Source organism: Meleagris gallopavo, chromosome 1 (assembly GCF_905368555.1).
Source record: "Meleagris gallopavo chromosome 1, MGAL_WU_HG_1.1, whole genome shotgun sequence".
In the NCBI taxonomy this organism is placed as follows: domain Eukaryota; kingdom Metazoa; phylum Chordata; class Aves; order Galliformes; family Phasianidae; genus Meleagris; species Meleagris gallopavo.
This window is the reverse complement of record NC_139404.1, coordinates 103,796,218-103,818,268: the sequence shown is the minus strand read 5'-3', so window position 1 is coordinate 103,818,268 and position 22,051 is coordinate 103,796,218. Positions and strand designations below refer to the sequence as shown.

Here is a 22,051-nt window from a genome sequence, read left to right as displayed (position 1 = left end):
TTTCAGGCCCAGACAAGCTGAGATCAGACAAACATGAAACTGAGTTCTCTAATAAACACAGTTCTCAATATTAAATGTCTGTTTCTGAGCTCTCTACAAAGACTTGCCAATATGTGTGCCTATTCTCCATCAGACAGGACAAGCATTTGATACACCCAATACACACAAAAGGCAGCTTAACATATCTCAATACACATTCCCAGATTTTGAGAAAGAGCATAGGCATATCCAAAACTGTACGCTAAACATAAGCACAACATTTCAATTCTAAAATGAAGATTGAGCTTCTTGAACTGAGGTACAGAGAATGGGACACAATACTCCAGAAGTGGCCTTCCCAGGGCAGAGGAGAGGGGGAGGATCACCTTCCTCGACCTGCTGGCCACACTCTTTTTAATGAACCCCAGCACACCATTGACCTTGTGAGCCTCAAGGGCACAGCACTACTGGCTCATGGTCAATCTGTTGTTCATCATGACACCTAAATAAATTTGTATTTATTTACCTAAAAAAACCTATAATTCTCAGAGACACAAACAAAAAGTCCTTCCCATTAAGAGATCAGTACCATATACAGCTGACAATAAGCTAATTCCTACTGGTAGGTGAGAATTATCCTCCCAGATAGACAAAGAACATAAATGAGAACACATCTTTCTTAAGAATGTCTAAAAAAAAGTTTAACACAGACATGCTCTATCAGATTATTCCAGGATAAAATCAGATGAGTCAGGACCTCTATTATTCAATCAATAAATACAGTAGTTAGCTAATTTTAATTGCCTAATTTGTTTCCCTGAGTTGTAAGAATACTGAAACAGGGAAAGAAAAAAATATAATAAACTGAAATATTTCCCTTAATTTCTTTTTTAAAGAAAATGACAGAAGGATACAACTGAGCCATTAAAAACTTACCTGAAAAAAAAAGTAATTGTAGCTATTTTTATTTGTCTCTACAAAACTGCTAAGTTAACTATTAATTTATCTGAGTTATTGTCATAAATGACTCAGAATGGAACTTAAGAAATTATGTTGTGAAATGTAACTATTACTTCCTTTTCCAAATTCATGTTCAGCAAATACTTTTTCTTCCCTTGCAAACAACTCACTTGCAAATATCACTACAACACCAATGAAAACATAACTCCCTCAGGCCAATTTTAAAACAATTTAATGTCTCTACCTCAGAATCTTTGAGTCTCACATAATTAGATGGGAAAACTCCTGTTTTATCACCCAGCGTTCCTGTCCACCAGTCGCCATCTTTCTTTGTCACAAGAATCATATCACCTTGCTGAAAGGTTAGGTCTCCTTGCTCAGAACTCTCGTAAGTATACATAGCAACATATTCTGCAAGAAGGAAATAGATACACAACATTGGGAAACACTTGATAACCTGCTCGATTATCATTTGCAAAGCCAAATAGAATATGATCTAACTAGAAGCTAGACAGAAGATAAATTGATTAATTACTTTATTTATAAAGCTTCAATATTATTTAATGTATAAAATGAAATATATAGCAGAACTAAATACAATCTATCAAAAGTCTGCCCTGGGGAATCTTTTTGGTAAAATAGTGTGCTAGTATAATTAAAATGTCCATACATTATTACTTTATATCAGAAAGTATTCTGAACATATTTCCCAGTGGTTTCTGATTTGTGCTGTTGACCAGCATTTTCAGATTTGAGGACAGAAAAAAATCTCAGTATCCAAACATCTGTACACAGAGTCTTCATCTTACATACACTGTTTGGCTCTCATGTACAATGAATTCTTTCATTACTTGAAGGTTTGCACAGGGAGCACATATCTCACTGCATCTTTTGAAACAGATGGCTGGGAAGTGTCAAGACAAAGCCTGAATGTTTTATTTTGTTAAAACACAGTCACCCACTTAGTATTCAAGTGCAAAAACACTAGACTGATGTTAAGTAATGCAGTGCATAACTGTACCACAGAACTACACGGGAAAAAAAAAAACACTTTACATAAAGGATTACTAAGCATTTTGAACAATTAATTAACATTTTAGGCACAACTTGATACATTCTTACTTAAGTAAGCATTAACAAACTTTAGATGGGCATAAAACAAACTTTACATGGGCATAAAATAGATTACTGAAGATTATATCCTATGTTTCTGTGATCAGCTCTGGAATTAAGAACAGCTCACAGTATTTCAGGAAGATTATCATGCATACTTGACAGAAATGTTCAAGTATTCCATCACAACTGGCAATTGTTCTATTTGCTTGAACACTAAATCTGACCAAAACACTCATCTTGACTACTGAACTTCAGCAAGAATTCAAACCATAGTAAATTTTCTTAATGAAAGCTGAGAGATAGTTTACCTAACAAATGCAGTTGAAGGAGACATACATCTGTTTGTACACAAGTACACAAAAACATTAAAATTCACAATGTATGCCATATACATGTATATTCTCTTACGTTCTCTACATCTAATAAAATACTGATCTATCATCTTCTGTTATTTCTTAAAAATACAGCTTTTTTGAAATGTTTTTATATAAATTGTGTCCGTTTTAATACTAACATATAACCTGAGATATCTTATACTTTACAAAAAAAGACAGCATTTCCAAATTGCTTTTAATGAAAAACACACTGATCAAGACTAGTTAGATTTCAAAATAACTGATCATCCCCCTTTCCATTTTGGACAGATTTTTAACATTCTCTTCTTTTAATTTCTCTAGTGCTCATGTCAGTAGTGTATCAAGTACAGCAATAAGCAAAGAAAATCTTCCACCTGAAATCATATGTAGAATTGTAGCTGAAAAATGCAAGGCATTCTGAAAAGATTATGTAGATGTTAATTTGTAAACTAAATTTAGATCCATTAATTTACTCTGACTGTGATTTAAGTTAACCTCACAGACATTGCACTGAAGTGGATTAGAGGTGCCCACAGTCTATTAGCACAGCTCATATGGAGACATTAACCTCCAGTTGAAGAGTGGTAACAACCAAGAATACAAGTCTTTTAAAACCCTTCAGAGACCTGACAATTATCTGTCTGTGCCCCATATGCTCCATCCTTAAAAATGAGAGGTAGCTTTGACCATAAGTATCACAACTTTCAAATAAAGAAACTACAGTCAGTTACAATAAATGGGAGCATAAATGGAACAGTGGAAATGAGTATTGAGTGAAATTGAGACATTCATTAACAATTCCTGGCATCATTAGTTACTAATGAATTACAAATAAACACAACATGGAAGTGTTTTACTGGCCCTCTGCAAAAACACATTCTAAACAGTTCCATGGGGAACTGAACTGATACCGAAATATTTACGTATGGAACGCTATAAACTGTAGAAGAAATGGTCAATTATTGTTTCTACATATACAACATATCCACATTTTTACAGGCCTGATCTTAAAACAAGCCTGTTTTGTTGATTCTGGGCTCATTTTTGGTAATACGCAGACTACTTACATTTAATTGCATAGTAATAGTGTTAATGCCATCCAGTCTGGAATGCTTACCTTCACCTGACATAGTTGCTTTAGCTGCTGGTGATGCTACTCTTTTCAGACTAGCAGGACTTTCTGAAGAACCAGAATCCATGCTTTACAAGAGAATAACAGTTATTTAAGAAATTAAATCTCTTCAGAAGATGCTTAATGTATGACAAAAATAAAATATGCACATGTATCCCTAAGCAATTCCCTAAATTTTCTAATAGACAGTAAACTTACAAATTACATCTTTCAAGTACGATGGCTAGTCGTAGTAATAATTAAGTAATTGCATGGAATACACAGTTTGCTGACCCTCCTTCTCCCTCAGAAGAAAAAAAAAATCTAAAAACATTGTAATTAGTGTTAGTGATGTTAATGCTGACTTCACCTTTTACAGAACTAGATTCTGATTGTTTCATCCTCCAAGAATAATGATAAGTGATTAAGCCTTGATGTACTGTATTTTATTCTGGGGAAAAATAAGCTGAGACTTACATAGCTATAATTCATGTCAAAATAGTAATTTCTTAGTTGCAAGTCACATATAATTAAGACCGTAGATTAAGTTTTAGATCTATTGTTGGTGGGGCATGGTGCAAGGAGAACTGAGGCCAGTTTACATATTCCTCACCTGAATTTTCAGAGATAGGAGTAAAAACCTAACAGAGAAGAGTCACATAAAAATATTTATACAGAGTTGAGTCTAAACTTTAAAACTCAAGTGAGCAACTCTTCATATTTATTTAACCAATATAGTATGGAAGTAAAATATGGTATAAGCAAACACAATACCTTGTTGACTTCCTAATGGGGCCTGAAATAAGCTTCACATATGACTTAGGAAACCACCCCTTTTGTCCTTGAACTTCTCCAAACCACCACATATCTTGCTGCTCTAAAACTGTGATGACATCATTTTTGTTGAAATTAAGGTGGTTGTCTTTTTTTGCTCTCCAAGGATACAAAGCCTGTGCTTGAAGTCCCTCCACTTTTTCACCCTAATACAAATTAGAGAAAAACAGAAAGAATTCAGTCTTGCAACACTTTTCATAAAGAAAACTCCTTAAGGAGTTACATTCTTATACTATTTATATAGCCACAAAATACAGTGACTTCTCCTCAGCTGTATGAAGCAAAATATGTCAGTCAAAATTACAAAGTAATACAAGAAACGTCCACAGCCCTCCTACATTTTTATCTGTTAATGTGTAATTACTATAATGCAAGACTATTTGGGAGTCTGCTTCTTTGCAAGTTCTGCAATTAAGATATAGATACAATAAACCTTGACAAAGTTATTTTGAAAAGGTTTAAAGCAAACTTTATGGAAAATTATGTTTTGCTGCTAATAATATATTGTATATTCCTACCTTCTAGTTTTGTTCAAAGACACTAAGGTATTTTGTGTCTATCAGAACAACACATTAACTTACAAGAACAACATGTCCAGTTGAGGAAAGTGCAGTCTCTTACAGATGGACTGAATTAATCTACTGTGAAGCTTAGTCTCATCTACAGCACTTAACCATATAATCCACTCTGGAACAAAGATTGTTGTCATGTGATTTAATAAAGCCCAAAGGAAGTGATCCAAAAATAGCACTCAGCCAAAACTTTAAGAAGACTGGACCACTGTAGTTTAAAAAAGCCAGCAAAGAACAGCAGAACAGCAGCCTGTTTGTGTTAGATTCTGCCACTGACTTTGTTAATGGGTGTATACTAATGCTTTAGCACTCCAAACTGTCATAGTTCACGCATCTCAGGAAACGGTTTCAATTGTAAATGTTCCCTCTTTGCTATCCAGAAGTTCATGCCAGTGAACACAGCTGCTCACCTGACCCAAAACAGGAGAGGGAGATGATCCTGTAACAGTGGCAGGGGTGAAGGCTGATCGCTGCCGCAGCTGCCCTGCACTGGGAACTGTCAAAGACGGCTGAGCTGCCCAGGCATCCCAGTTGTCTGTCTCTGCTTTCTCATTAGTGTTTGCTGGCCATCTGAAAATAAGTGAATTACATTATTCCTATTGTATTCAAAGGAATAAAAATGCTCATGTGCAAAGAAAAAAAATTCTACGTTCTAGGTCTATTTCTTGTTATTCAATACGCCATGAGTTATTAGCAGTGAAATTAACTCTGCATTGAAAGTTAGGCAATCAAAGAGAGGGTACAAGAAATACATTTCTAGAAGGCAGCCTCTAACAACAGTTAATTGCTCATCATTGCTCATTTATGGCCAAGCATTTTGTAATTTAGTTTCATTGTTCAGGTGTGCCACAGTACAATGAAAATGTTAAGTACTGCAGCCTGTATTACACAGTCACTGACCTCTCACATGCCTCTGTGTTATGTCTCAAATTGCTACTTCAAATCCTTACCTTTTTCCTTTTGCTTAAAATTATTTCCTACTGACTTTTCCAATTCTTAAAAAGTTTTGCACTACCTCTTATCCTTTTCATGCTATCTCTTATCCTTTAAAATGTCCAACAAATCTCATGATCCATATCTCTGCCTCAAAGTACCCACTTAAAATTCAGTGAACTTGAGGAGCATGATAAAATAATCCAACTTAAATCTTCTCTGCCTGTTTTCTTTGCCTGCTTCATGTGCTCTTAGCTGAATAATCAGTTGTATGTCTGGACTGTAATTGTGCCAAGCCCACAACCAACAAAACTCATGTCAAGGACAGCATTACTAATTTTTATGAAAAGCATGAAAGTGTGTATTATCTACCTAGATATGATAGGAGAATGATTCCAGTTTTACAAGGCTGCAATTGTAACTATTTACTACAGAAAGATATTTTACTTCAAACAAAATCTTTATCTTTTGCAATCTGTGTACTTTCTGTTAACTTCTTATCATAGTCTGATCAATTAGAAAGTACTCCAATGGTACTTTGAGGTGATAATCACTACCCAAACATACGTTGAACTGAAGTCTGCCCAGTTGTTGGCAGTTGTTGTGCACTCTGTAGATGCAGCAGTTCCTAGTGATGTGGTTGTTTCATGCACAGAAACTTTAGGTGCAGGAGCTGTCTCAACTGGCTTTATAGATGCTGGAACTTCACTTTCAGGTATTTTTTCTGCGTAGTTTGCCGGAAACCATCCAGTTTTTCCCTTCAATTCTCCACCAAGCCATCCTGGTTCTCCAGTCTGACTTTCATCCACCTGCAGATGCATTAAATTAGAAAGCTAAGAAACATAATATACAAATGGAATACTAAAAAAAAGTAAAATACATCTCATCCACAGTAATTAACTTTATCTACTTACAGAGAAATGAAAACTTTATTACAAGTATAAGCTCCACCTAGGTAGAGCTTTGTTATTATTATTTAATTTACCACTGGGAGAATTATGCCATCAGCTATTCCTTCCATAGCTTTTAATAGCTAAGAGAAGATTTTGCAATGTAACATGCTTTGCAATGATTTTTTTTTTTTTTTCCAAACCAGAATCAAAAGGTTTTCTGGGTGATAAGGTAAAAAAAAAAAAAAAGAAAAAAAGTTTCATTTCAGCCCTAATGCATAAGCCAAGCATAGTTTTTCAAACAGATGCTTGAAAGTCTGTCACAGCACATCAGTCTTGGAGATATTAGTTCTGGAGAAGACCATTGTATATTGCTATTTCTGCTTTAAAACAGTCTTAAATTTTTTTCTAAATTTCCTTTTGCAGAAAACACAACAGAAACACAGCATATTAAAATGAACATCCACCTAGCAAATTCAAAACAGTAACATATTTTCTAACATACTTATATGAAATAATTCCCTGGTAATCAAGAATTGCAGAAGACAAATAATCCACCATTACTACTCCTCCTCCTAACTCATTAATTGATACGGTAGCTAAACACTGACACAATATCTGGAGGCTGCAGACACTTTAAAAAAAAAAAAAGGCAGTAATTGCATTAGGTAATAATTACAGCAAATTTGGTGATCTAGCTATCCAACCTGCCTTTGATATTCCAATGGAATTTCATTTCAAGGGGTTTAAGCAAACGTTTACATACAAACAAGGCTTGCTCCTCCAGCATGTCAATAACATACATCTATCTGCTGCAGGTTCCCAAGCAATGATCAAGCGGGCAGTAAAACCAGACCAGTAATGAAAAGTCACATGATCAGCTCTACACAGGGGCTGGTTTTTTGCAAGAATTTAATCTGCTTAGGCCAGTAGCATACAGTATTTTAAAATACATAGAAGTTTCTAATGAGAGCATAAGCCATGCGTTTACTGTTGCAGTTATCAATACAGCAATTGCTGAAAGATGCTTAAATCCCTAATTCAAAATCACCTCATCCTCCTTCCTAAGTATCCATTATCAACATGAGGCATTTGTTGTTAACAGTATGCTACATGAGCTAAAGAATTAGAAATACTATCTTTTTCAGTCACAGGAGGTTTCAGAATATGGTGACAAATGATGACATCCTACAATGGCATATGGTAGTATCTCAGAACTGGCTGCTTCAACAGTTGGAAATGGACCCATCTATGTATTCTGTTTGTGTGGAGAAAAAAACAACAAAAATCCACAGTGGTAAAAAATTATTTGTGGTAATGGTATAAATGAGTCACTCCAGACCAAGAGAGGGAACATTGTTTTGCATAGAAATGACTCCAACTGAAGCAGCAAGATTGTTCCTGGATCACTCCTTGGAGCTAGACAGATTGCTTTGCTTTTTACCCTCTGCTGCCTCTTTCACTGCCTATACTGTAATCTGTAGCCCACGCTCCTCTTCTGGTGCAAAACAATCCATTATTTCTGCTTTTTATTGCATGTATCTTCTGTCTCAGTCCCTATTAACTCAAAGTAAAACCAGAAATGAATGAAGTACATGCTTGACCAGTCCAATGTGGTTTTACTGCAGCGCAGGGCGAAATTTCCACTGCAGAGCTGAATTGGATTTGTTAGCGCAGCAATATGAGTGATGGAAGGTCACAGCAGAGGTGAATCTTGGGACAGAAAGGGAGAAATGGACTACAGCACCCACTGCAAAGTTGAATAATCTAAGCAGTAATAACAAGTACACAGTTCCTACATTCAGTTCCTCAGGTTGTATCTAGAATCACTAATACACAAAAGAATCAGTACTGAAAGACCAAAAATGTGTCACCAGGGTCTTCAGAATGTGGCATCTTTGAGACAAATCACAGTAAACACAAAAAAACACTGTGATTTTTCAGCAGATAAAAAAAATCACCAAAGGGATTTTTAAAGCAACTGATTTAATGTCTCCTTAGAAGGCAGCTTTAAGTTATTATTAAGAAATTCTTAAAACAGCTTTTATTAGGATATTCAAAACTATGCTTATTCAATCAGATTAAGTTTTCAGTATATATTCATAAAAAAGCACTTTGAAAGGCAATTTTTATTTTATAGTTCTTTGAAAATGATTTCTCAGTTATTCATATAAAATATAACTTGGATCTACTTTTGTTGCACACTAGTAGAACTTTATATAAATTCATTTGTATTCTTTTTTTCAAATTAATTTGTTCCGATTACCTTCTATTTTTATACTCACCATCCCAAATCCCTACAAGAAACTCTATTCCAAATTATTTTTTCAAAATACAACTAGAATATAAACGTACATCCGAGCAACAACTAGAAGTGTGTGCGTACTTTTAATTTACTCAGTCATACTTCAGAGACACAGCTTACAAATTCTCATTCCCAACGGCTGAACACAACAAGTGACAGAAGTAGCACCAATACAACAGTCAGCAGCAGAAGCACTGGGTACAGTTAATTTCCTTCTTAACAAAAGGACTGGCTTTGCAATGGCCTACTCCACTCTGAACTGGCTTGTGTATCACTAGCAGTCCATGTACACAAAAAGAGAAGTTCTGTTTTACAACAGTGATTCACACTACATATGAAGTCAAACCCTTAGTCTCAAAAAGCTATTTAATGAAAGCTAAGCAAAGTATCACAGTTCGTTTTGCTCAACTGTCTACCCATTAAATCATCATTTTAACTCTTCATTTATAAGCTTTTGATCTAGCTATTCAGAGAATACTGGAATTCTTATTATAAATCTGAATTTAAGCTCTGCCTGCCAGAGGCCATATGTTGACAACGCCTACACAAGATATAACAACAAGGCTGCCTATGTGTCCAATACAAAGAACAGTCATTCTAACTCACAATCAGCAACTACAAAAACTGACAACAAACTAGCATTATGAAATTGTTCTAGTTCTCCCATTTAAGCTTCTTCTATGAGCTTTCTATTTAACATACATTCTGCTATCCGAGTCACTGAAGTTCAGTTACTCAATAATTCAACTGTATTTCACTGAATTAAGTTTATTTAAACAGGCTGAATTATATCAAAGAATATCAGTAACAACAGAATCCATTCATTTGCTTCAAGATGGAGCCCAACAGAAGCAAATGCCAGCAGAACCTGTTTTTGTCAGAAAGCCCTCCAAAGGAGATGAATTCCATACATTGTATACATAATAGAAAGCACATAATAAGTTTTTGAATAGACAGAGCCCTGAACCAAGCATGGCTTTCTTAGCGCAAAATATACTTGTTTCCAGGGGAAAAAAAAAAAAAAAAGCTTGTTTAACTTGTAATTAGGGTTATAAATCAATCTATATAGTGAAAGAAATAATAATCTTAAAGTGAAAGGAATTAAACATACATAAAAAGGTAAGAAGCTGAGAAAATAGAAATCCAAGTTAAAATAGAAATATCCTATAATGAAAAAATAGATATAAAAAAAAATACAGCCCAAACCTCACAAATTCTCTAAGTCATTTCACAAGATGTATCAGTCCTACAATTAACTAACACACATACTCAAAAGCAAAGCAGAAGAAAGCTCTTCTTATCTTTACTTTTGCAAATACCTTCAGACTGAACTATCCTCCTTCTCATTTTCACCATGACAGACCTCAACATTCATGTACAGTGTAAAAGTGTGTTACACTGTCATAAAAAGCTATTTACAAGCTGTACACCTATTAAAGCCCCAAGTCATTCTGACATAATGAATTCTGCAGTCTCTTCTAAATCCAGGATTTCTGCCTGGTTTCCATGTGCTTCAGCTGGATTCTTGTAGCAGTGGCAGGTTGGGTGATATCTCCTGTATATAATATACAGGTACAGCACATGACTTCACAAGCTCGCACAGACAATGTCATTTATAGCACTAAAATGAGGACATGCTAAATTTGCCTATGTTAGAACACAGTTACTCTACACCGTGTTTAGAGTAACTGTGTCTAAACTCTAAACTCATAATGTTTGTTTTGTTAAGCACAGCAAACTCCTAACTGCACAGGTCAACGTCACTACAGAGTTGCATTTATGTCATAAATGAGAAATCAGATGCACTTTAACATGTAAGCTTGTAAATTACTATTTTCCAATAAACATAACTGACTGGAACCTTGTGGAACCACACGACATGACAAACACTGAAGGACAGAGTCTAGGAGTCCAAATGCCCGTTATCAAAAGTAAGTTCTAGTTCACTGCACTTAAATTACTTTTGACAATATGGGCTGATTTGTTATTTTACTCCTACATAAATTAAAAAAAAACAAATAAACTACATGATAACAGAATCTTGACTTATGAACACGAATAAATTGCATAGACTTCCTAACAGCCAGATAGCACACTTACCCATTCCCTTTTAACCTCCATCAGGAAAGCAATGATTTAAAGCAAGGCAGAATTATAACACATTTCAAAAAGTGTCTTACATTAATTTTCTAAGAGTAGCCCATTTAAGCAATTACTGCAGAGCAGGAGATAAATCCCACAAGAATCAGTCATCAGGTTTAATTATTGTCAAATGGATGTTAAGTAAAGAAAACTGAGAGGTAGAGAATATTTTCTGGAGTAAGTTAATGTCCAAAACAATATATAAGAAAACTCAAATTACCCCTAAGTTTTTATTTTGGCAAAATGGCATTTCCCTGTGATTCTACCTTGTGGTGATCACTCTTCCTCAAGAAAAAAAAAATCCAAACATTTACTTATATGCCTAGGCAATAATCTACTTTCCAATAAAGTAAGATAGAGCATTTTCCAAGAGCCTAAAGACACGCATGTACCCACATCCTCTCTAATTTAACAACATACTGACCTATACTATTTATTGATGAAGAGCAATAAAAACTGCATTATTACTCAGAATGTGATTGGTCCTCTTTACAAGTCATTCAGTACTGCTACTAATCCAGGTTACACGTTTATTTTCCAAATGCAGATTCTAACGTCACAAAATTTCACTGTGGCACAACAAAAGGCTGAGAGATGAGGGCTCATCTCTGCAGAATAAATGCATTTCCTTTAGAGATACCATTGCAATTTAGGACAGGCTACAAGGCACATTTTTTTTCCAAAATTCATTGTTACTGTGCTAAAACACAATAGCTCCTAAAACAGTTTTTTTGGGGTGGAACACTGTAATGAATATACCCTCCCACAGTGAGCAAGATAGCATCTGATACCCACGCCAGGCATTTTCATTATGAGCAGACATATGCATGCAAAGGTCATACTAGCAATTTATTATTATTAATATAATTTCCATAACTGTAGTCATTAACATCAGAACTGAAATTTTAAAATATAATTATGCATACAAGCAGAAACCAGCTTCCAAGAATTTGAAGTTTAATATGACAGCTATAGGCTTATGGGTAGATTATATTCCAGTATCTCTTCTACTCTTAAAAAATGAATGGAAGTCCTTCTGTTTCAACACATTTACAAGCAAATTTTTACATTTTCTAGTTTCCATTTTTTTTTAAAGTGGTATTTTATCTACTTCATATACTCTTGAGAATAAATGTAAACTCTTTCATGAAAAAAGAGAGTAAATTATACAGTTTGAAATTACAACTAAATTAGGTCATTAAGTCAGAAATTGCGACCAAAAGAGTTGTAGAAAAATTCCAGTATTGTTCGAGATGTACTGCTACAATACAAAGACTACATCAGCACTCTGGGATCATGGTAGAAGTGTAGTCATACTGTAGCTTAGTGTAATTGTTTCACTTTGTGCTACTCTGGACATCATATTTTCTTAATAAAAACAAATTATTACTTTATTACTTTTTTTTTTTTAACACTGCTCTTGTATTACTCATATAAGAAAACAAATTTCTTATTAGAAACATTCTTTATTCATCAAAGTCAGTTTTTTATTTAACCCATAGCAAACATACTCTCATTTGAAAATAACAGGAGTTGTATTTCCTAGGTACCCTGGAGAACAAGAAACTTTTCACCATGTACAGGAACCTTTTCAAAACCTCTGCATCTCAGACACACACGGCTCAGCACACTAAAACTAGTACAATATACACATATATTATCTTTCAGTTTTACAATACAATGAACTTCAAGAAGCCATCCATAATTAAGAAATTACTGTGTCACATCCTGTTTATTTCGGTATTCACTAAAATATGTTTCTCAAATTTGTAAAAAAAAAAAAAAATCTTGCCATATTAATTTCTCTCACACAAGTGCAAAACCCGAATTATTTTTTCAAGCGATTATATCACAGTCTGTTCTTACCATGACTATGTCGCCAGGTTGAATAGTGATTTCATCATGGCTTCTTGATTCAAAAGGATACAGTGCTCTATAATACACTATTTTTACATCCTCCTGAGCAGAAATTGTTAGTGGAGCTTTTCCTGAGCAAATAAAAAAAACACAGATACAAACAAAAAAACACATCATTTTTCCATACTTGAAAAATATGGTAAAATTGAATAAATAAAAAAAAGCCCATATCTTATATTGTATATTAGCCTGTTTTTATACAAGGGAAAATGGGAAAATTAATGATTTTGAATGTAACTCATACTGTTCTCTCTTCTTAAAATCATGTAAAAAATTACTATATTTTAACTTTTGTGATATATGCAATTATTTTTACAAAAAGAATTGTGTACTTATGGTGCAACACACATGACTAATCAAATGCTTCACTGATTATCTTCAAGTCTGATCACTAACCTATAGGTTCAATTCAAACAGTAACGTTCTTGCATGCATACTTTTAGAGCCTGCTTATGTAGCAGCCTCAATTGCAGCCTGAATATAGTTTCAAAAAAGATGTCTCAAAATGTTCTAATACACACGGATTAGCTGAAAAGAGGTCACTTACAGATCGGTGCTTTAAAAATCACATGCTGTATTACAGATGCATTATTAGTGAAAAGAAGAGTAGAGAAAAAACAGATAAGCTACGTTTCTCCTGTATAATGCAGTTCCTATTTTGATTACTTTGTCATAGAAGTGCCCTGTACAAATAATACCTAGCAAATGGATATAATTGATAAATGCTAGATTAAACCTAAAAGATAGAAGGCAATTTCCCTTTTATGCAGTCCTCTGATCAACTATTTAAACAAATATTACATTCCCTATTAATTCTCATGCATAATTATCAAAGCTACTTAAGAGTGTACCATGATTCCAAATATGGGCAAAAAATCAGGTTATAATACTACAAAAAGTTCTCAGCTGAAAGTGGTCAAGTGCATAGCAGAAGAAAAGAGATTCTATCATAGACTTCAGGTCATTTGTTCAGTAAGCAACATGCATAGTGAGGAGGAAAAAAGGTAACTGCATAACACTATAAAAAATTCACATCAATACAAGACTTGTAATGAGATGTCTTGTAGTAATTTTTGGCAACTTATAGCAGGATTTTACACAAACATACAGTCTGTTTGATTTGGACTGTGAGTCTCATCAACTACATTTTATTCTGTCTGCTTAACATCTTACTTTTAAAAATACTGAAGCCTAAAAGTGAACAAGTTTTTGGAATCTAAAGCTCAAATCATACATTATTTACTTCAACAAAATGAGCTATCCAATCTTGAAACATAGTACTTTTCTGTATTACATGAGAAGACAAAACCAAAAAAAATTTTAAGTGAGGTATGTGCAACAGTATTTTTTGAATTTTTCCTCTACCTGCATTTGACCATGGAGTCTGGACAGCTGGCTTAACTGGTTCTTGATGTGGTTGGAAAAGCTTACTCGGTTTCTCTTGGATTTCCTGTTTCCCCTTATCCTCACTTTCCTTCTTCTTAATTATTTCTTCCCTTTTTTGCTTGTCATCTTCTTGATTTTTTTTTTGCCATTGAGGTTCTTCTTCTTGTTGCACTCGATCCAGCCGTTGTTTATCCCGATCCTGGATTCGCCTGTTGGATAAGTAAAAAATCTTTCTTAAGTTAGTTGAACAAAATACCAGAGATTTTCCTTGTACATAATTGACAATAAAATGTGTAATCCTTATTTTCTGTATCCTGTCAGATCTGGTAATTTTATTTTGGTGAATTAGCAAGCACCCCAACACATTTTCTAACAGTGACTCTTAAAAGGCAAAAAAGAATGTATGAATTCTTAAAGAAAGAGCTGTGACTCTCAGACAAGTGAGAGAATTTTCTGTGTAAACTACTAGTAGCTGCAGGACTCTATTACTTTAAGTTGCTTTGTCTTTCCATTTAAAAACCAATTTCAATATGACTTTTCATTTTAACTCACATGTCTATGCCCCCAGAAGATAATTCCACAGAACTCTATAAGAGTTACAGAGCAACCTCAGCATACAGTAAGAAATGAAAAACCTGTTGTATTTTGGAGCTAGCAGAAGGTGAAGGTAGGAAGTGAAAAAAACATCTAACATATCTGTTTTTTCCTCAGAACTGTATATTATTCCCACAGTCATACAAGTCTGCATGGAAGTAGACTTACTAAAGCAAATTACCTTTACGAGTTCTTCAAAAAGGTCTCTATGGTCCCCAATAACTTAAAAAACACTAAACTGCTAAAAATGGAATCAAGCAGCTACAGATGAATGATGTCAGAATTAAAGTAGTCACTAAATTATATGACATTCGCTTTACATAAATATAATACAAATACATTTGAAAACTTCTCCATGTGCATAGCAAGAAAATATTAGCTATGTGCTTACATGTAGAAGTATCTTTAAGTAATGCTGCTGAAATCTGTATGTATGTGACAGTTAAAAGTCACAGTCAGATGTAGATCACCTCCACAACATGCTTTTCATTCAAGGATAAATAAAAAGATTCTCCTAATTTCAAAATAAGTTATCCGCACTGAACTGAAACCTGATCTAGGTCTTGGATATTTTTGCCATTTAGTGATATATTATTTGAGATCAGATTATGCGCTGGGAAAATGAAGTTTGTTCGATTTTTTTGCAAAATGCTTTGCACTCTAACACCTCTGCAGAAAGGGCATAAACTAGAGCACTTTGCTACCTTTGAGCTTCTCTTTGTTTTTCCAGTTCTGTCTTCCTTTCTTGTTCTTTCTGTTTCAGCCTCTCAGCTTCCAAGTTCTTTTGTTTCTGAAGTTGCTGTTTGTTATGTATTTCTCTCAGCTCCTAGACAAAAAAAGCAAAGATTGTGTAAACGTATGCTATATTAATCATAATTAATGGCCTCATATATTTTCATTATATCTCATTATCGTGAGATAACCAAAATAAAAATCACAAATGTTGGATATCTCTTCAAACTTCCAGTAATGGCAAATGCATTGGTAGATATTTAAGGTACATTTCAAAGGACTATAAACCATTTAATATTTTCCTAGTTTTTACCTATACTAACTGAGATGGTGAAGAATTAAGAAACAAGTCAGACTTTACTAAAATGTGGCTTTAAGATTTTGACAAAAGTTTGACAACGTTTCATCTAGATACATTAAATATGCAGAAACAGGAAATTGTTTCTAAACTCATATCTTAGTAATTTTCTGTTTCTATTGAAATATACGGCTGACAGTAAGCAGGTTTGTTTAGTTCTTGTGTCCTACAAAGCTTTATCTTCACTTACTCAGGCATTAAAATAGTTTATCACGAAAGTAGTGTGATTTTTTTTCAGAAATTCACAGATGAAGACTTCAAGTGATTCAAATAAAGGGCCAAAATGGTAAGTGAGTTAATCTCACAAAATGATTTATAACTGCTTAGTTATAAAAGTTGAAAGTTAATATTTATTAATTTACAGACTGAATTTACGTTGCGTCTAAAAATTTGTGAAAAATAGTGAAATTAAACCATGCATTAGTGTTAAAGACTGCACTGTACAACATCAAATTTTAAGATCAAGCCAAACAAACTACATTATTAAGAGAACTAACATATGACCTTTGCAAGGTATTAAAACGTTTCTGATATATGGATGAAAGTTTTTAAAAAGTCAAGTTGAAGTTTGTGTTCTAGCTTTCAGTCCTATTTTCTTAATGATCCTCAATTTTAAATTCAATGAAAACTGAGTTCAGCATAATTAGAGAGATAATCAGTTCCTATAGAAGTTTTAATTAAAACTCTGCTAGGGCCATGAAACTTACTGAAGTACAGAGATAATTTGGGCAATACTATATTTTATGATCATCATTATTTTCCACAGTTACATGCAAGCTTAGCCAAAAGTTAGGATCTAGAATAGATATTGCAGAGTATAAAGTAAACTACTCTTGTGAAATCACCAGAATTATTCAGGCAGGATAGTGCCTTTGGGAAAATTTTTAAACCCTGAATATCTACAGTTATAAACACTCATACATTGCCTTATTTTGGACTAAGGAAAAGGAATTCTAAAACAGAAAAGCGTTAGCAATATTCAGCATAATGGGTTCATCATATTTGGCCCACATGGAACAAGGAGAAAATAAAGCCATCAGCATATTGCAGCAAACACACAATTGGACAACTGCTCCTGCAGCTAGATGTGGCCTGCACCAGACTTTTCTGTAGTGCTAACCACAGTAAGAGATAATTTCTAATAACTGATGTAGTGTATCAGCTTCCTTCATGCTGCTACACTTACACTGAGGTACAAAGGATTTGACTCTTGTTTCCAGTTAACTCTTCTGGAGGAAACACAGACATTGTCTTCATTATATGATCACCTGAACCCATGTTTGTATTTAAAAAGTACATAGGTACAAGTGCAAAGGACAAAATATACAGCCAGAAAAGCACTGGCGGTAAAGAGTTTTACAAGCATCAATCTGTAAGGTCATAGATTAAAAAATGGCAGTTTCACAGAATCACAGAATGGTTTGGGCTGGCAGTGACCATGGCCACAAAGCCCACACCGCCCCAACCCCTGCCGTGTGCAGGGCTGCCCCCCACCAGCTCAGGCTGCCCAGGGCCCCATCCAACCTGGCCTTGAGCACCTCCACAGTTTCTCTGGGCAGCTGTGCCAGGATTTCCTGAGAAGAGGTTTTCTCAGGAGATTACTGGCAGGTCTTTCTTTCCATCAGGGACTGGTGTGCTGCCACCACCTGCTTGCCCTGCCTGCCCCTTGTAGGAGCTGCTGGCTGGAGATGATATGGGAAGGCACAGATTGGGCAGGGAACAAGAGACATCACTCATCTGATTTTAGTTAGCCATGTGAAAAACTGCTTTCAACAGTTTTCGGTAGATTACAAAAGTCTTCACATGTGCAAAATGAAGTATTTACAAAGCTCATGAAGTTAAGAATGCTATTGCTCAGAAGTATTGAGTATCTTGAGTAGTACTCATGATTGTCAACTATCTGCCACTCTTTTCCGGTTAAAATACTGCTATCCAAAGCACAGGTTTCTGTCTCCTAAATTTAAATTTTTATTAAATTGTAGTACAACCTTTAGTTCAGAAATCTTTTGTTATTCCATTTGTTGTTGTTTTCCTTCACATTCATTCCCTCTGCTGCCCCTGAACTGTGCATGCCAAGAAGCTCAAGTTTCTGAGTCCTAGTTGATGAGACAAAAAAACCCTGCTGTTGCTATTGAACAGAAAGAACTGAGGTAGCCACGTACAGTTCTAACGTGGTAACACTGAAGATAACTGTTTCTTGCAAAAGCTATTTAGGTGATAGCACTTTCTATTTTTTTCTTCCCTTTGCATCTTTTTCTCAATGTCTGTTGTTCAAGCAATTAAATAGGAATAATCATCAAGCAAGGAAAGAGGAACCAAAATTCTTGAAGAGTATTCTTGAAGACTATCATAGTTAAAACAAAACAAGAAATCACAAAGTCTTTAAATGTAACAATCCAGATACAAATACATGAGCTTAGTTTACTTAACAAGAAATTTGTATATTAAAAAGAATAATTCAGTTCACCTACACTCACAGAATGAGGAGGAATCTATCTCTAATTCATAAACAATTGGTATTTTGCTCTGTTCAGAAAAACATCTCTGATTCTCAATTACGTAAAAGTCAGACTTTACAATACATCTCTACACCAAACACTACTTACTTCTACTAGATGTCTAACTGCAAGGTTTGCCCAAACTACATTCTAATTACAGTTTAGACATATAAGTTTATCACACTAACGAACATACAATATATGCCACTTTTACTACCAAACAGAAAACTTTGGAAGTTCCAGCTATGAGCCATCTCTCCATGTCTGTCTGAAGCAAGTCATTTATCATATGTAGTAAAAAAGGCAGCATCATTAACTCCAGTCCAAATAATTAAATTATTTTCTCTGCTTATTTCATCATTTTATATATGTGCTCAGCTAAGTGAGGATCTCGAGATAAAGTTTACAAAGATTTCCACTTTTATCATATTATTCCTTCCCAGCTAAACCAATATGCTAGTTCAGTATTTTGTCAAGAGATTCTTCTGTCAGACATATCTGTCTGTAACAGGTAAGAAAATCCAACCTAACTTTTACAGCTGGCACTGAATAGAATATTTTGGAAGTAAAAAACATAGTAAATAACCTTCTCTGCACCAGCTAGGAAGAAATAAAGGTTTTATTGGTATCTCACACCACTGGTAGATGCTCGGTTGCTTTGCCAAGTATCAGTGGGTGGCTGAGGGAAGAAATAATCAGCATCTACTGCAGTGCTATAGGACATCAACTGAACAGAATTATAGTAACACTTCAACAGTAAACAGAATGAAACATTTACTGAATATTCAGCACAGTCCTACACTCACCTTTTACAAACACAAGCAACTTAAAATTTGTATAAATTGTATATTGTAACTCTGAAGACATAATGATGCTCTCTTTATTTCTGGTGTGCAGGACAACAAACATCTTATCATAAAAGCAGAGAGAAACTGTTACCTTTCACAAACACACTAACAAGTATAAAAATAACTTTGAGACTCACATAATATTGAATATGAATTAAAATACGAATTTCATACAGCAGAGTAATATTAACTATATACAGACAAGTCATATTGCTATGAAAACCTTAACTTTAAAAATGTAATTGTTTAAGCCCAAATTTTGCCTTTTCACAGAAAGATAAGAGAGCTTATAACACTCTTCAAGGATTACAATACAAGATTTCCATCAAATCTTCTGAGACAAACAGGAGCATTTGTTGAACCCTACAGTTCTGTGCTCACTGAGGTTTCCCCACAGAAATGCTCTCTACCCTATTCCCCAGCTCCCAAAGCACCCTGACAGAGTTCTTCCTTTCACCCCATTTCATAGCTACAGCGGATTTGAGAAAGTATTGTCATCTCTTTCATACCTGGAATCCCAAATTACAGTGTTGTGTAGGAATACTTTACTTAATATAAAAGCTTTTTCTTTTTAAAAATTCTGAACATCGTGACCAAAAGAGGCAACTAACTTCAAATCTTAAAGTGTCAGATATGCAAAAGGCAAAAATAACTAACTAGTACCTTGTGCAGATTGCAAATCAAGGCGCACTTCTCATTTAGGCACTAAGGATTAGACAGATAAAATTACAAACTCTTCAGTTATGCTTTACTGTTAGCACCTTTTATTAAATACTAACTTATTTAAACACTGCACACTCATCTGTTTATGGAAAAGTGAAGCACATAACTGGAGGAGGTTCATCACTCAGATTGAGAAAGTTGTGTACTGCCTGAGTATGGCATGGAGACCTTTAGAAAGGAGTCTAAGTAGTTGACGCAGCCCAGGAGAACTGCCAGGCACTGCAGCATTGCATCTTCCATTGCCATTGACTGGAAGAAAGAAATGCTCAAATGTAAACAGGCATTCATATGCAAGACTTGTCCAGTGCACACTGACTAGACAGGGACTAACAACAACTGGAACATGACACAAAATGTAAAACATTCTTAAGAACTTAAATCTAGTTATTCACCACTTTTTGCAGGCACTGAGAATAGCTTCTCAGCAAGACTAACATATTTCAGAAACACCGTTTTTTTCTTGTGGAATGACTCAGATAAGCTCTAAAATATATGATTCTTCAGTGTTGTATGAAACAGCTACTTGGTCTTTGGAGACAAAAACCATCTTAACAACTAATTTATTGCTTTATTTGGCTGTGTAGTGACTGGTCATTGTGAGATTTAGAAGTAAATTTAGTTCATTTCACTAGTATCTGTATCAAATTTAATTATTACATTTCTAGGCTAACATTTGTGAAGAGATCAGAGAGTTAGACTGCTACAATTTAATTAAGGATACAAAGATATGGCCTAATTTTCAACCTTGTTACAAACTCTGTCACTCATTTTTGTAGACTAGTACAGTAAGACTTCTGCAGCAAAATTTCACAAATCTCATTTAAAAAGATATCTCATCAATTTCAAACTAAAGTACTCATTTCTTTGCCAAACAAGTGCACTTGGTGGCTTTAGGCTAAAGCCACAGTGGCACAGTGGCAGTCAGGTAATTCTAAGTTCTATCAGTTTGCTCAAACTGAGTTGGTGAAGCTACAAATATCCAGTAAAGATACATGGATCTATCTCCTTTGAAGCATTAATAATAATTTATACTCCAGAAAAATTATGAGTAGAAACAAATACTATGGAAATTTCGAACAGTTGAGATGTTAACCTGAAACAGAAGTAACTGAAGTACTCGAGCTCCAAGGGACTAATAAGAAATTTAAATAAATTGTTTTGGAGCATTGAATGGTTTCACTGGAAAGACAACTGGTCATTTATCATCAGAAGTCGTTTATCTCCTTAGTCTGTCATTTATGCTATTAAGACACGAAGCAAATATAAGCTGATTTAACATCAATATTGAGTATTCACATAAAACTGCAACAGTGAGGCAAATGCAGTGCAATCCACTGCATATGATAAGTGTTAAAACGTTGACCTGTAACCAAAAATATTAGAGTGTCTAGTAAACCTTATAGTCTCATCAATGAAAAGGTACGCTAGACACTAGTTAAACTGTTACTTTATTTGTGCTGACTCAGCATATTTATCTATCAGCTCTCAGTAGATCAAGTGTAGCTTGTTTCAAGAGAAAGAATTTGAAATGCACTGCAGAATGTAAAGATATGTTCACATAGGAGATAATACAACAGTTATTAATAAACAAAACATGAGGAATAGATCTCAATAATGATGATAAAAGTTAATGATTTTATGTTGTTGTCAACTTTACTGTCTCTTAAGCATTTAATCAGAACTAGTAAGTTAGTTTTGGCCTATAGTTTGTACTCAGAGAGCAGTAGCTTACATATTTCCAATCCTGGCTCTGGATTTTATTAACTTAAGCATTTTGACTAAGTACTCTCTCTCCTA

General features: G+C 34.5%; 1 protein-coding gene across 7 annotated transcripts in view; it reads right to left on the bottom strand.

The window, feature by feature from the left end:
- ITSN1 (intersectin 1) overlaps positions 1-22,051 on the bottom strand; it is a 118,226-nt gene that overhangs the window by 34,813 nt on the left and 61,362 nt on the right. For 4 of the 7 annotated variants that reach the window (XM_085242213.1, XM_085242216.1, XM_085242233.1 and 1 more), the window contains 9 exons: positions 20,423-20,503; positions 15,800-15,921; positions 14,481-14,710; positions 13,065-13,186; positions 6,429-6,670; positions 5,339-5,498; positions 4,297-4,502; positions 3,529-3,611; positions 1,184-1,350 (listed from right to left, as the gene is read on the bottom strand). In XM_085242213.1, the coding sequence (XP_085098339.1) occupies positions 1,184-1,350; positions 3,529-3,611; positions 4,297-4,502; positions 5,339-5,498; positions 6,429-6,670; positions 13,065-13,186; positions 14,481-14,710; positions 15,800-15,921; positions 20,423-20,503 (1,413 nt within the window). The remainder of the gene's footprint in view (positions 1-1,183; positions 1,351-3,528; positions 3,612-4,296; positions 4,503-5,338; positions 5,499-6,428; positions 6,671-13,064; positions 13,187-14,480; positions 14,711-15,799; positions 15,922-20,422; positions 20,504-22,051) is intronic. The other 3 variants (XM_085242226.1, XM_085242238.1, XM_085242220.1) reach the window with 2 other exon arrangements.